Source organism: Apiospora hydei, assembly GCF_038363865.1.
Source record: "Apiospora hydei strain CBS 114990 chromosome Unknown utg000005l_segment0_segment0, whole genome shotgun sequence".
Taxonomy (NCBI): Eukaryota; Fungi; Ascomycota; class Sordariomycetes; order Amphisphaeriales; family Apiosporaceae; genus Apiospora; species Apiospora hydei.
In genome coordinates, this window is record NW_027117364.1 from 1,465,227 (window position 1) to 1,480,618 (window position 15,392).

At 48.5% G+C, this 15,392-nt stretch overlaps 3 protein-coding genes across 3 annotated transcripts; 1 reads left to right on the forward strand and 2 right to left on the reverse strand.

Moving 5' to 3' along the window:
- Positions 1–138: 138 nt before the first annotated feature.
- On the reverse strand, positions 139–3,550 carry PG997_005933 (Ankyrin repeat-containing protein; the record flags this gene model as incomplete). Its single annotated transcript, XM_066810248.1, has 9 exons — positions 139–686; positions 835–1,334; positions 1,387–1,650; positions 1,712–1,835; positions 1,877–2,464; positions 2,515–2,898; positions 2,952–3,144; positions 3,208–3,231; positions 3,296–3,550. 9 exons carry the CDS (start codon positions 3,548–3,550, stop codon positions 139–141), a joined length of 2,880 nt encoding a protein of 959 aa, XP_066669171.1.
- A 319-nt stretch (positions 3,551–3,869) lies between these two features.
- PG997_005934 (uncharacterized protein) lies at positions 3,870–7,221 on the forward strand (the record flags this gene model as incomplete). The annotated part of the gene is made up of 11 exons (XM_066810249.1): positions 3,870–3,952; positions 4,016–4,238; positions 4,308–4,924; positions 4,987–5,091; positions 5,145–5,368; positions 5,446–5,479; positions 5,533–5,678; positions 5,772–6,621; positions 6,692–6,877; positions 6,939–7,089; positions 7,144–7,221. 11 exons carry the CDS (start codon positions 3,870–3,872, stop codon positions 7,219–7,221), a joined length of 2,697 nt encoding a protein of 898 aa, XP_066669172.1.
- Positions 7,222–11,204: 3,983 nt separating this feature from the next.
- On the reverse strand, positions 11,205–14,877 carry PG997_005935 (uncharacterized protein; the record flags this gene model as incomplete). Its single annotated transcript, XM_066810250.1, has 8 exons — positions 11,205–11,983; positions 12,163–12,635; positions 12,709–13,084; positions 13,158–13,739; positions 13,835–14,215; positions 14,279–14,471; positions 14,522–14,545; positions 14,608–14,877. 8 exons carry the CDS (start codon positions 14,875–14,877, stop codon positions 11,205–11,207), a joined length of 3,078 nt encoding a protein of 1,025 aa, XP_066669173.1.
- Positions 14,878–15,392: the final 515 nt, after the last annotated feature.

Genomic DNA, 15,392 nt, shown 5'->3' on the forward strand with positions numbered 1-15,392 from the left:
CGTTGTCCTGTAGTTTCTTTTCTTTTCTCTATTTTCTCCCCCTCCTTTTCTTTTGTCCCTCGGTGTTTTTGTATATGATGGGTCCCTTCTACCACCGGCAATCGTTTGTACATGCCATGCTACATTTCCTTTGCGGCATCATTGGCTTGGCCCGTACAATGTCTCCTGTTGCTGTTGGAGAAAGGGCTGGATGCAGTCTTTTCCAACAGCCGAATTGTGGTGGCTCTTCAGCGTATCGGCGCGGGCAAACTTCTTGTGGCATCCCCAAGGCTGACCGTTGTACAAAGTGCCGCCGCATTCGTATTCTTTCTCCTTATGTGTTGCTTGATGCCGGATCCTGTCATTCTCTCGTGCGAATCCCATACTACAAATGTTGCAGAGAAAGTCCCGCCTTCCGCTGTGCGTGATCATGTGTGAGTCGAGATTGAACTTCTTGCTGAATACTTTCTGACACTGAGGGCAGCGATACTCGGTTATCCGAGGCCGCTTAACTTTGGGTGGCCCTGGATCCTTCGGCTCTCTGCCTTTCCTTGTCGTCTCGGCAGACTTTGACGGCTGTGGCGGAGCAAGCTCTATCTCGCTGGGAAAGTCCTCCTCCTCATCCTCTTGGATTATCGTGTGGACATCCTTCTTGTGTTTTATGAGCTCCTTGATGGTGCTCATACCCATTGTCGACGAAGGGCAGCCTAAGATGTCGCAGCGAAACGGACGTATATGTTTCTCCACGTGCAAGTCCCTCTGTTGAGGTGTCTGGAAGCCCAGGTAGAAGTAACGGCAGCTCAGTCTTGGACATCTGAACACTTTCTCCCCCATATGCCTGTTCGAACGAGTCACAGTCTTTCTTTCCAGTTGCGTTGAGATAGGCCGTCTCAAGATGCCCGCGTACTGTGCGGACAATTGAAGCTAGATCCAATGCGACTTCTCCTGGTTTCATCTCGCCCAAAAACGTCAGATCTTTCCTTGCCGACACTACTGCAGTCTCGAGGTTGTCGTAAAACTCGAATTCTCGAAAGAATTGCAGCTTCTTGACGTTGTCTTGTGATATGTAGAACTGTTTCGTCGGAGCTGTGAAGTGGATGGTAAGGAAGGCTTCTATAGGCTCTCGCAACTCCCGCAACAAGTCTGAGTCATAATCTGCCTGCGTTAGTCCGTTCTCAAAATGCCTAAGCCAATAAGGAACGGCATAGTCCATGAAGGCATAGTATCCGCTCGGTATAAAGTCAATGGCGACGCTGTCCCTCCTAAAACCTGGCATGTTCAAGTAATCCAAACAAAGTGCCGTATTCGACACCTCGACACGAGCCACGTCCACATGCTTTTCTTCAATAAGGAAGCTGAGAAGTGTTAGTCGTATGGCAAGCCTGAAAGAGACCAACTTTGCCTCACAATTTTGCAGTCAAATGGACGAGTTCAACTGTGCCATTTTGCCGTATTTCCACCAATGGGCCACAAAGATCTTTGATGTCTTTTCGAATTTTGCGCCTCTCGAGTTCGACGCTCTGCCCATCAACATTGATGGCCTTCGCTGCTTGAATCTCATGCCATTGAATTGGTCTCTTCGCAGATACCAACCATCGCAAAATGAACAAGAAAGAGTCCTTTGTTGACGAGGTCGCATTATCAAGTACGCGACTTGTTATACGTGAGTAGCTAAAGGAATCAATCAGTATGTGCTTCAATCATGGAATAAGTAAGACAAAATCTGTCATACGCTTGCTTGAGTTCCCGTGGTAGGGTTTCATCTTCCAGCTCATGTTCGACATCTTCCACGCAAGTTTGCTGCATGAGGTTTTCGACAATGAGCTTTGCCAGCAAAAACATGCCTGCTTTGTAAGCTGTGTGCTACGGAGATGGGTTTTGATGATTGTCAACTTACCATCAGCGGCTTCCTCAACTTTAGATGCGACCTTGATCTTTAGTTTATCAGGAATATCTATTTCGGCTTGTATTTCGCCAGCTGAAAGTTGGCTGAATGTGTGAATGTCGGCTTGGTTGTCCTGTCTCTCAATCCTGATGGCTTCCAGCCCCTTAAAGTCTTTTCGGGCAATACCGTCATCCTGGCTCACGAAAAGGCAGCGGACTCGGTCTTGCCGTGGCGGTTGCAGATCTTCGACCAAGTTCCGAAACCACTGCGTGATTTTGCGGCGCTCATGGCGATCACATTCATCGATGCCATCAATTATGATGTACGCGTCAGTGCAGTTTCTCAGGGCTACATCAAGGAGCAACTCAATCATTGCAAGTGACCCAAGGACAGGATCGGGGCTACTGGAAAACCTTTCGTAGAAGTAAGGTACCAATATGTCTTTGTGTTTCAAAAGGAGCTGCGATAGAAAGCATCGGCCGATCGAGGCGTAGTTGTTCCTTTCAGAGTTTCCATGCTTGCAGTAAAAGTAAAGAACATCAGGAGAGAAGTCCATATTCTGGAGCTCGTCCACAATGATTGAAGAGAGGACAGTTTTGCCTAAATTATGGTCAACATATGCCCCAATACGACTGGTAAGTGATGCTTACCTGCACCAGGCATCCCATGCATCCATAATAATGGTGGAATAGTAGGAAAGAGAGGATCAAGCCACTCTTTCATAGATTGGTTCTGCAGGAGCCATCGACCACTACCAGGGTATCTCTTCCAGACTTTCGAGAGCTCATACTGGTCATTCTCAATACTCGGTGGATTCAACCAAGCTTTTAAGTTTGTAAGTCTCTGCATTTCCTGTGATTCAGTGATCTTGTTGAATTGTGCGTCCCGGAGGTCTTGGTCTCGCCGAAAATCCTCGATTTGGGAAAGAGCTGCTTGGGTTTGGATTAAGTGTCCATGTCCCCGGATGTTTTCGATGAGGGGAGAGAACCGGGATTTGTAGGTATCCCAGGTAGCCTGGAATAGTTGTCGCCACACTACAGCATGTGAGAAAATCGTTTGTGGTCGACCACATGCTGGCGATACTTACTCGGTTGCTGGAAGTACTTCAATGCTTGTCTGTGAAATTCCAGAATGTCTTTCCACATATTGGAAAGCACTCTACGCATGTTGACATCCTCTCGAAACAGCTTCTCAAATTGCAAGACCATGGGAATGCTCTCTCCGAGTTTCTCGTACACGTCGAGCAGTTCGTGGAATGCTTTGGCAAATGCACCTGCAATCTACCCTAATATCAGTCTTTACTCGGGCGTACACGAGATTCGATATGGCAGGTGCCAACCAACCTGGAGCAGAAGCTTCATTGGCCCCTGTCAAAATTAGTCAGGTTGAGCCATAAGTGGACAAGATCAAGCTTGGAGTAGTGGTGTTTACCCATACGAAAGCCACCATCTCGGACACGTTGCTGAAGACTTCAATGACCTTGCCGAACTGGCCCATGGCCTCGACAAAGGGCTTTACTCGTGCGAGATTTTGGCCCAATCTTCGACTCTGTTGATCTTGCTGGAGCTTCTCAATCTCCTTCAGCATGCTTTCCTTGGTAGTCGCCTTGAATCTATCCTGGTCTTTCTTCTTCAGACCAGCCTTGAAATCGGCCAAGGCGCGATCGAAGGCTGAATGATCCGCCATATTGCGGAAGTCGTATAATTAGATATGGCAAGTGCAATTTCTGAGGATGTAGTGGAATGAGTAGGCGTTTGTGGTTCGCGGGACGATTTATCTCCTCCACGTAAGGCGGCGCCTATTTGACTGCAAGGGAGGTTACTTGATTGGATAGAACTCATGCAGAAGCTGCTTACGCTGCTTGCACAGCCCACGAATAAAGCCTAGGCAGATTTCAAGGCAATCAGGCAAAACAAGGCACATGCATATGCATGCATAGCCACACCTGGCCAAAAGGTGTGCCAGGAACGGGCCCGGTGTCAGATGTGAGGGAAGGTACATTACTATGGTATTTCCCAGCCTGACCTCAAATCTGGCGTCGTGTTCTGATGAAATTTTCAATGAGACTCAAACCGGCCATGATGAATTGTAACAACGATCAAGGCCAGTTTCTAAACGATCCAAGTTGGCTGTTCCATAGCCCTGATACAGCCGCAACTCACTTGGATTCTTCCTTGTTACCTCAATTCTTCCCCCCTTTGCCCAAGGAATCGATCCACTGATCGACTTTAATTACGATACCTCGGATCAACCTGCTCTTCAACCTCAGCAAGATGAGCCTCATGGCACCAATCATCAATCCATCAACCTGAGCGCCGGTCTGCCATTCAGCACATCCACAGATGGGAGAGTGCCAAACACTTGTTTCGGGTCTGTAAGTAACCAGTACGGTTTATTTTTATATACCTAGACTCGCTTATCCAAACTAATTGCACTGCCTTAGATCCCTGAAGTGCGAACACGGATCCGCACTGCATCTATCAACCCCATAGACCATGGAGACATGGTCATTTGCGCTGTTTCTCCAATCACATCGTACTATGGCCTAGAATACACCGGCACCATTTTCGCCTTGATCAGTAAAGCAAATTGTGCCATATTCAACCAACTATTCAGGAGTCACCACGTTCAACTGCGAGCGTTTGTGCATCATAGTGCCTTGAAACATGCAATATCATCGCATAGTGAAAAGCACCCTGCTACGCTGAAAGTCGATATAAATGTGTACGGAGTTCGTGACGAGGCTTACGGGGTAGGCAAGGTATTGTCTTCAGGTGGCCTCACGCTTCAACAACCTACCCATGGACTCGAGGGGACCACATATTACAACCCACATTTCCTCCATATTCGAGAATGCGAGGGAGAGGACGTGGAGGAAACTCCACGATATGACTTGAGGACGGCCCAAGGAACACGCCCCGAAGAACAGAGCCTTAGAAAGTCAGCCAAGGATACAGCGGGAGGCGATGCTGAAATTGAGGCAATCTTCAACAGTCTCACACATACACAACAATTGCAAAAGCGAGCTGCTGATCGAGGTATTAGAACTACACTTCAAGAGTGAGTAAATAACTGCTTGTGTACTCTGAAACCCGAGATCTGTTCAGCTGACGGCACAAAAGCCACCAAAAGGAAGCGATCGACTTTATCCTATGCAGGGAGTCGACCAACCTTTCATCCGAGCTCCGTCTTTGGGAGGAACAGGAAACAGATTCTGGAGACACTGTGTAAGTGATCTGGTTTCAAATAAGGGAAAACGTTGAGCTAAACGATGTACAAGCTACCAGCATATTATAACCGGCACCCGGCGCGCCGAGCCTCTCGAGGCACGGGGCGGCATACTTGCAGATGAGATGGGTCTCGGTAAGACCATCGTTACTTTGGCTGTCATTGCCAGTACGCTTGATGAGGCATCGGCCTTCACCAAAGATACTGATCTGTCCTTCGATGTTGCATCCCAAAACCGGCGTTCAAAGGCTACTTTGGTAATTGCACCCTCATCATGTAAGCTAACCTCAAGAAATACCCGAGCTCAGAGAGACCTAGTGGAGAACACACCGGATTTTACTAATGAAATGCAGTGCTCCTCGACAGCTGGATCAATGAGCTGCATAAGTCAGACCACCACTCACTCTTAGAGGTGTATTGACCAGCTAACATTACCATAGGCACACGTTCCCTGGGTACCTGAGACATACAAAATACCACGGACTTGGTAGAGTCGAGGATAACGACTCCTTATATCGATCAGACATCGTACTGACCACGTACGCCACCATCTCCTCCGAGATCCGTCGTGGAAAGAGCACCCTTGGTTCCATTAAATGGTTTAGGATCGTGCTAGATGAAGGCAAGCAGTGCGCCAAAGCTAACAATAAGCTGAGTGTGGTTATCTAATAGTGTATAGCTCATGACATCCGAAACCGAAACACTCGTCAGTTCGAGGTTGCTGCAAGTCTGGCAGCTCAGCATCGGTGGTGTCTCACCGGAACACCCATCCAGAACTCGCTGGAAGACCTGGGCGCATTAGTTGCGTTCTTAAGAATCCCGCTCCTTGAAAATGCATTAACCTTTCAGAGGTTCATCGTTAACCAGTCCAAGCAAGGTGCCAAGTATCGGTTCAAGAACCTACGCACTCTCTTGGAATCCGTTTGTCTGCAGCGAACCAAGGAGATCATTGGGCTAGCCGATCCCGTCCAAGTCACCCGCGAACTTACCTTCACAATAGTCGAGAGAGACCAATATAACGAATTGCTCCGCAAATACGAGGCATTGGTTGATATGGGAGTGAGTGGTCACAGTAACAAACGTGGTAGTACAGCCAAAGTACAGTCGTTCCTGAAGCTTCGACTATTCTGCAACAACGGACTGCCCCCAGCCGGCATGTCGAGTGATGAGCTTGACCCTGATGAGACTCTTACCTACCTGCAACAAATTGACGGGGCAGTATGCGTGTACTGCGATAGTACGGTCTTTACCATCAACGATATACCTGGTACCGATGGGGGCCACATGCTTCCTGGATGCTCACATTTGGCCTGCCGAGACTGTTATGCCCATCGACATTCAACGGAAGCAAACTGCCCCAGGTGCACCGAGAACATGGATCACTCTAAACCCGAAACCACCCCTATCGAGAAGGCCCAGCTAAGGGAAGTGGGAGAAAGCTTACTTCGACCTTCTATACCAACTCAGCGATACCCTACCAAATTGCTAGCCTTTGTGGGAGACATCGAACAGCAACGGACTCATAAAAGGTACGTGCTCCACATATGTTCTGATCAACTTGATGTCATAAAACACTGTATCCACCTAACGTTTTCATAGTATCGTTTTCTCATCCTGGACCAAAACACTCAAGCTTGTTTGCCAGCTGTTGGAAAGCAGAGGCCTATCTTACTACCTCGTCCATGGGGGTCTGCCACTTTCTGAGCGTCATAGGAGATTGGATGCTTTCCAATCCGCATATGAAGCGAATATACTACTAATGACTCTCGGAACAGGTGCCGTTGGGTGAGTCCGTTGATTGAGCACTTTGTATGATGAGTTGTTCAATGACTGATATAACATGAAGGCTCAATCTTGCCGCGGCGTCACGCATATACCTACTTGAACCGCAGTGGAACCCATCAGTTGAGCAGCAGGCCTTCGGCAGAGCTTTACGACTAGGACAAACGGAACAAGTGACCATCATTCGGTATATTATGAAGGATACTGTCGAGGACGTAAGTCGGACTCTTGATGTTAATAAAATAGACATCGCTGACTGAAGTCTACAGAGCAATGTGCAGAGACGGCAACTTAACAAACTGCAACTCGCCGTGGGAGGATTTAAAAAACGCAAAAGAGATTCCTAACGGATGATAACAATGGAAGCTGGTCATCTGACAAGCTCAAAATAACCAGAAGTTTTCATGTCTCGAAAAGTTTAGGGTTATGGTATGCATGATCACCAGGGAATCGCCAGTGATTTGTAATTCACATTCAAGTAGCATAAGGTCAAATCCTTGGCAAGGTTAAGCCCCTTCGGCATATGCGGGTGATTCGTAGGTAGGTAGCTTGTCGGATGACTGGCTTTGAATAAGGGGCATCTTGTTGGACTCCACTTCGACGGCTCAGCACTCGACATGTTGTTGTTCGTCCACCGAAATAATCGAGGTTCGTATCGCTTTGGGGGATCATGCGAAACGAATGTAGATTGGCTGGTTAGTCCCAAGGCGTAGGACATTGCCCCTCTTAGCGTCACACTACATCACTGCCCTCCAAATATGTGTGCTCTGCTACTCATATTCACCTTCGCCCACAGCCTGCTAGCACCACGGCACCTATATGGAAAGATATAGCCCCAGCAGAGATCCAGATTCTATCTATGTGGAGAGAGTTAAAACCAGTCACAAGTGTATTCTATCAAGCTAGAGGATACTCAGGATATCTGGTGGAAGCCACGCACGATCCGGCACGCACTATCACTTGATTGAAGCCGAAGAAAACTGATTGAGGAGGTGGCCGATCACAGCAGTGCCGAATCCGGGCAGACTAGCCGCGAATGCGACACCGCCTTAGCCAAGGCAGACTTCGTGGTGAGATTGCCCACACTTTACGGCTCAGCAAGCTGTAACCTGACCCTGCTTACATTCGAAAATCGAGACTGAGATCCATTAGCAGGCTGTCAAGGAGAGCAGCTCATTGGCTCAGGATTGGATTGAACACCACATCACATTTCAACATTGAGGCTATGCTGCGAGTCGAAGCTTGGATACACAGGGGTCTTCGTCTTGCCAATGAATAGGCAAGCTGCATTGAAGAGGCAAGGCATTTTCCATTGAAAGCGCCAGGTCGCCAGTGAACCGCGGCTCAGCTTTGGGGGGTGATTGCAACTATTACAATTCCTAATCGGAACTCAGGACCAATGACAGGCTGATTTGGAGAGCCACTGATTGGTCTAAACCACTCAGAAATCGAGTCGGGAGTCGTCTACGTCCACATTGCACATAAGGAACTCCGATTCAAAACCTCAATCGCTTGGATAAAGTCCCAACGTAGCTGGTGATTGGTCACTCTCGCATCCGAGGTGGAAGGCAAGGCTAGAACAGACAAATGCAATCGTTCAACGCGGGATCTATCGCCTAGCTAGCATGGCACGATGGGTGGCCTCACTGACTTTGGCAATGCGAAGCCCAGCTTATGTTCGCAAGTACCCTGGTAGGCAGTGGTGATTGGTTCCGTATGCTGACGGGCGCTTTCACCAGGCGACACAAGGCAAACCACGTCGCCCGGAATCTGCCTTGCAATGCATGACTGGTAAGGCACACAGAGGACAGGTAGCACGGAACACAATATACGGCTGACCATCCAAATTGACGTCCGGATCTGCAAAGGCAACGCAAACAAACCACCTGATTCGCGGACTATGTAGAGTGCTGCAGTGGCTCAGCGCAAAGTAGTGCTGCATTTCTTGGCACAATCAAACCTCAATTCTACATGTACGTACTCGCCAATCTTCCCACTGCCTACTGAACTTACCGTCAGGCAATGACTGCTGACCCTATAGCAATCACTTCTATAGCATTCATAGCCTACACACATCTCATCAAAGTTGCCTACATTCGCATCATGGCAGTGCCATTGGTCTTCCTTGGCCGTTCGGTAATTACCATGGCGTTACGTTAAGGACCATACCATGGCTGCTCCCTCTAGGAGCTCAAGGCACAATAATGAGCAAAGTGATATCCGTACCCCCAATGAAGACACACCGTGGGGAGTGCTCGGGGATGGCGTCGTGATGGGCCCGGGTCTGATCACCAGTCCTGCGAGTCCAGTGGCAGCCAAAGTCGCTTCCTGGTAAGTGCATTGGTTGGTAGAGTCTGCTCTTTCAATGCACGGCTTAGCATGTCAGCTAGCATAAGCTACGCACTCTGCACTGATCGAAACTCGTGTTCTCGAGTCTGGTAGTGCCAAAGCATTATAATTGGGCCAACACACGCATGCGTGCTCTGTGGTAAGCCAAACAGCCTGGCTGCATGACACCAACATCAAGTGGAAAAACGGCTCAGCATGAAAGCGCCCACAGCCTTATTTCGAAATCGACTACCAATTCTGCGAGCCCGGTCTCGAGCAACGGCCCATTCTCTAGGTGGTGGTTCTACCACCCGCACGCATGTTTCTACATATGTTACAGTTCCAATCCATCCACCCATCTGTCTGATCACAGTTGGGGCACTCATGCGCTTCGTTTGACAGATGGGATAGAACGTTTCTGAAGGACAGTTGACAGCGGCCAAGCAATAATAGCTTACCCGAACTTTTGTAAATGGATAGGGACCAAAGTTAGACACCAAGCCAAGCTGCTATTCATTCATGGAATGATGGCGATGAATCAATCGCAAATACAACTTGACATGCTTAGCCTAGTTCTGTGATGTGTCCCGAAGAAGTTTGTGTACTTTAATATTCAACGTGGCTATATCCTTAGTTCCTATTGAATCAACCGTCTTAATAGGTCGAGTTTTACGATGTGGTTGTGAATGATCGCACGCTATTCCGCGGTGGCCTTGATTGCTCTTCGAAAGCCGTCGTAAGAATACTACTGGGACAGCCTCGAGGCGCTGCCAAATCTCACGACATCATACTTACCCAGTCAAACGAGAGAAAAAAATGCCAGCAGCTGCCCCCTCAGAGATGGTTCAAGCAGTCTGGCCCCAGTCGTAAAAGCACGCCTGAGGGGACCTGTAATAGGGGCCGCAAGTAGGACGTAAAAAGCACACTCTGGTTTGGACAGTTACTTCTTCTCGCAAGGTCTTGTCAAGTCAGTCAGTTAACCAAAAGGCGGTTTATGGGGGCCGAAATGATACCGAGGGAAACCGTGTCGAGCAGGCTTGTAGGACTAAAAACAAGGTGGCAGACTGAGTTGGGGTCGAAGGGGGAGAGCATGGGATAAAGATCATGCTCTTTGGGGGCTGGGACGGACACATAAGGTCTGCCCTTGGGGGCAAGTGCGACAATCTATTTCGCAAATGTTGATTTAGGGGGCCAAAAGGGTAGGCTATTGGGCAGATCTTACACGTTTTGGGGGCCGCTCCTGGACGTCCTGAATAGGAAATGGCTGCAAATGGGGGCCGAAAGCTGTCACAGCCGGCCAATTTTCAGTTGAAAAACTTGGAGGTTTCTGAGGGAACTCGTTATGATTGGGAGCCACTGATCCACTACAGTCCCAGTGAAGCGGGTGCTAACTCCCTAACCCATCCAAAGTCTAGCGCTTACTTTCCCCAGAAAGTTCCCCGGATTTTGCACTCAACACAGCAGGGATCCGTGGCCTCCTAAAGCCCCAGATCTGTCCAATTACAACCAGTTCTCTGAGAAGCCTTGAAGTTTTCCGACTGGAAATTGGCCGGCTGTGACAATGTGACTCATGAGGCTGAGAACACACTGCGAAAGGGTACGTATCTTTGGTCAACTCTTGGCTTTACGGTCTTAAAACCTTGGGATAAAACCTCTACCTTCATCAGTGGGCTTTCGTATGATGACACTGGGATTCATCTATGCATTGTATCATCTGCCCGGTAACATTACATGTACGAATGTCCACTTACTTCAAGAGTGATCTTGCATTTGTAAGGCGAAGGTCATTTGTTAGTATTAGCCAACTCATAGTTGATGCCATTCCAAGGCACTCATTTGCCTAGCAAGAGCTAATGACCGATGTACTTGAATGTATGTAAGCCCAGTGGACCACAAAACAGCCTTGTGTTGGAGGCTACGGGCCATCAAGTTTTAAAGGAACAGAATATACATGCGTGATGTTCAATTCTATATGATTGCACCTCTAGTCTGACGTATCTTTCTAATCACTACTGCTTTCCCTTCCCATATGTGTGGCCGAGTGACGAATGTAGGAATTCTTGAACTGAAACCTTTTGGCTTTGTGGAGCTCCGCGAAATCTTCGGAGCCACTGTCGTCCAGCCCTCGCTTTTGACTTGAGCTTTCTGCGCTTTCCGTCTGAAAGGTATCAGTTCGTTCCATATCCAGTTCCGCGAACTCATCTGCCCCGAGGTCCAAGGAGGTGGACGAACCCAGAGTTGCCAGAGTATCGACTCGCCCATAGTTGGGTGTGAGCCGGGCAATATGCGCCAAGATCTCATCTTCTGGGATGTCGCCCATCTCCGCCTTCTTCTCTTCGAGGAGCGGCCGAATGCAGGACCTACCGTTTTGCGACTTGTGATGGTCAGTTAAAACGTCGGCGCGGGCAAACGTTCTTTGGCAGCCCCATGGACTACCGTCTCGAAGATATCCATGACATATGAATCTCCTCTCCTCAACATGACGGGTCTCCTCATGTCGCTTCTTGTCATGTTGCCTCACAAATGTCATCCCACAAGTATCGCACGTAAAAGGGCGTTCGTTCCGGTGGCTTCTCTCGTGACTCTGCAGGTTCGCAGGACGAGTGAAAGTTTTGGGGCATTGAGAACATTGAAATTTGGCCGGGTATGCTGCTTTGGCCTTTGTGGCGGGATTCGGCATGCTTGGAAAGCTGTCTTCCTCGCCTATAATCCCGTGAGTCTCGAGCATGTGCTTTTGCAGTCCAGCCCGTGTCGCGCATCCTAAAGTGGCAGTGATGCAACCTTCGATTGTGCACAAGTACGCACGGTCATGGCGAGCAATGTGCTGGTCTCGCAAGTCGCAGTTTGGGAATCCACAATGGAAGTATCGGCACGACATCCTGGGGCACTTGAACCAGTTGTTCCCATATAATCTCCCAAGGCTTGCCTCAGCGGCATCCTCACCACTCAGGAATAAGTACATCTCCAAAGACGATCTGAATCTAGAGATGATTTGGGGAAGTCCAAGAGACCCTCAACCTCTGGGTTGCACTGTGATCCCATAATCTGCTTCCGCGTCCAAACAACGGCCTGCATGACTGAGGTGTGAATGTCAAAGTCCTCCAAAGGGCTCATGGTCTTTAGCATCTTTTGAGGGATTATGATGTTCTGTTCCCTCTCCAAGAAGTGACTGTCCAAAAGAAGTTCGAGGCTCTCTGCCAAACCAAGGATGTCCTCATTGGCTGGGCTTTCCTGTAACCAGCTGAGAAGGTGGGGTGCCCACCAGACGCTGGCGTATTCGAGGAACCCGTAAGATCCTGCCAAAAGGGCCTCCTTCAGCACTGCCTCATCAATCTCCCGGTCAATTGATTCGGTGCACAAATAGGTAATGCTGATCAAAGTCAGGCTTTTCTCAGCCTCCGAAATCTGGAAGATCTTGTTGTACTCGAGAAATCTAGCGACAGAGTGTTAGTTTCATATGATTACAGACTTAGAGACCTAAGTACATAGGGAGCATTGTGACTTACTCCCTCACGGTACTGTGTACAAACTCGATTGTTTGGTCGTCATGCACTTCAACGAATGATGCACAGAGATCTTTGGCGTCGTCTGCCAATCGCCGCCCTTCTGCAATGACGGTTTCACTGTGCAAATCGATCGATGCTGCCACCTGGATTTCGTACCATTTGAGTGGTCTTTTCGCACAACATATCCATCCCAAAAGCTGTTCGATCGTTTTGATCGTGTCATCTGGGAGACCGTCTGTGATTCGCTGCAAGATTCTTGAATACACCTCGTCAAGATCATTGGGGAAATTGTCGGACCTCCAATGATTCAATAGTTGCTCTCTTGAGGTCTGGTGGTACAGCTCTGGGAGAACGCACTTCGCATAAATGAACATGCCTGAAGACCATTTCTCAATCTAAGCTGCGCGCTGCAGAGAAGCATGTTAGATTGGAAATTGCTCTTTACGCACCTTGGGATTTTGCTGTGACCACTTTGGCAATACTCAACTCATGCTCTCCAAAAACCCCGAACTTCTGCTCAATCTTTACCTGCCAGCTATTCGAATATGAATATATATCTCGTTCTGTATTCTTCGTCGTGATGCTGATTGTCGGTAGTGCTGCCAGGTCCTTTCTAGCAATTCCATCATCTTGAGATACGAAAATGCAGCGAATCTCATCGGCCTTTGTTCGCTCGAGCGAGTTAACAGTTTTGTTAAACCAAGAGCAAATCTTCTTGCGCTCATCCCTTGCACATTCATCGATCCCGTCGAGTATGAGGTAAGTCTTGCGACTTCTCAATGCCAGATCCAGAAGCTTTTCGGCATCAGCGTTGCTTGTGAGAACAGCCTCCCCGTTCTCTGTTCTCATAACCTCGTAGACAAGCCGAAGAAGAGTTGCATCTTGAGTAAGCAATTGCGCCAAGAGAGATTTAGCGACAGATATGAACGTATTGCTTTGAGGATCAGAGTGTACGCAATAGAAGAGTCCTACGGAAACGTCTGGTATAGCGCGAATGTGGTCGGCAACTATTGAAGCCAAAACTGATTTGCCTAAAATCTTGGGTCAGCGAATCCTTACATACATTTAAATATCAAACGTATATCATATGAGACCAATATAAGAGGTTTTGGTGAGTTGACCTTACCTGCTCCTGGCTTTCCATTGAGCCATAGCAGTGGAGTAGCACAGTAGTCCTTGTCAGACCACATTTGGAATCTGTTATCGTCAAGAAGCCATTTACCAGCAGCAGAATCTTTCTCCCTTGCACGACGATGAAGCTCTTGTCTCTTCCAAGGAAGTGTTGGGGCCAGCCATTGAAGCACCTCATGATGTTGCCGATCAAGGTTCGCCTGCGCAGCTTGGGCAAGTCCATCCTTGGTCTGCTGTCGGATTCTTTGCACCCCTTCAAATTCGATCAAGGAGGCGCGGTTTTCAATCAAATGCCTGTGCTGAGAGAAGTCTCTCTTAAGATCTTTGACGCGAACCTCGAAACCCTTCCAGACTCCCTGAAATAACTGCTGCCAGACTGTAAGGAGAAATGGTTAGAGTGAAGTAGCAATTGGTAATTGCACAAGAGGAAGTTGCACACATTTCTTCTTCAGGAAAACGACAGCTTCCTTATGAATAGCAAGAATGTCTTTGAATATTGTCACAAGCAATGTCCGCATGTGACTGTTTTCCGAGAACAGACTTTGGTACGACGAGAGGAGAGGGAGGCTTTCTCCTATCTCCTGGTAGACATTGAGAAAGGCGTCAAAAGCATCAACGACGCTTGATGTGACCTTGCTGGGTCAGTAGGTTCCCAATGATTTGTTCCCAGGAATTGACTGACCGTCAGAATGAACTTGAGTGGTCCCTACAGGGCCAATCGTTAGCAAACCCCCAAACCCCAAGAACTGTTAGGAAAGACAAGCTCACCCATACGAAGGCCAATATCTCAGATGCATTGAGAAACACCTCAATCACTTTTTCGTACTCTTTCATTGACTTGAGGAATGGGTCTAGTCGACGCATATACCTCAGTCGCTTGTCTTGGGCCTGTTTGTGCTGGATGCCACTCATTGTCTGCAGGAGGCCATCGAAGCTGCTGAACTGGAATTGATCCAGTTGTTCCCTACTAAGCCCAGAGCCGCGCTTGAAGTCAGTAATTGCCTGGTCGAACTCCCTTTTAAGGGCGTCCCCGGACATTTTGACACTCTCAACAGGCCACGACACTAGACAAAGATGATTTTGAGTGCAAGACGCCGTGCTGGAGGAATTGGGTTTGCACTGAGAGACCGGATCATTAATGTCACACTGAGCAGGCGGTTAGAGCATCGGGGCCCTTTGGCGAGATATCGGGGCTAGCCATGTCGAGAGGGGTGTACAGGAGGCAGTGCATGCTGACCGAAACCAAGGGTTCTGGAGGCTGTGTCAACAGGTAGCAAGTATGCCTTAGAAGAACCAAGTTTTTACATATGCAGGACCTTGTGCGGTACTATGCACGGTAATAGGCGAACTGATGAGTCCAATGACATCAGGTAGGTGGTTATGTACATCTGATATGAGATTCTGCCCCATGAAGATTTATCTGATCTTGACCGATCGCTCTTGCCGTCCATTCTGTTGATTTAATAAGGGCGGTATTGGGTTCTGCCTGCAGCAGGAGCAACCCCTCACCCTCCTCCCGTGGAAAGCAACCAGCTAGCACCTGGCCATCCCAC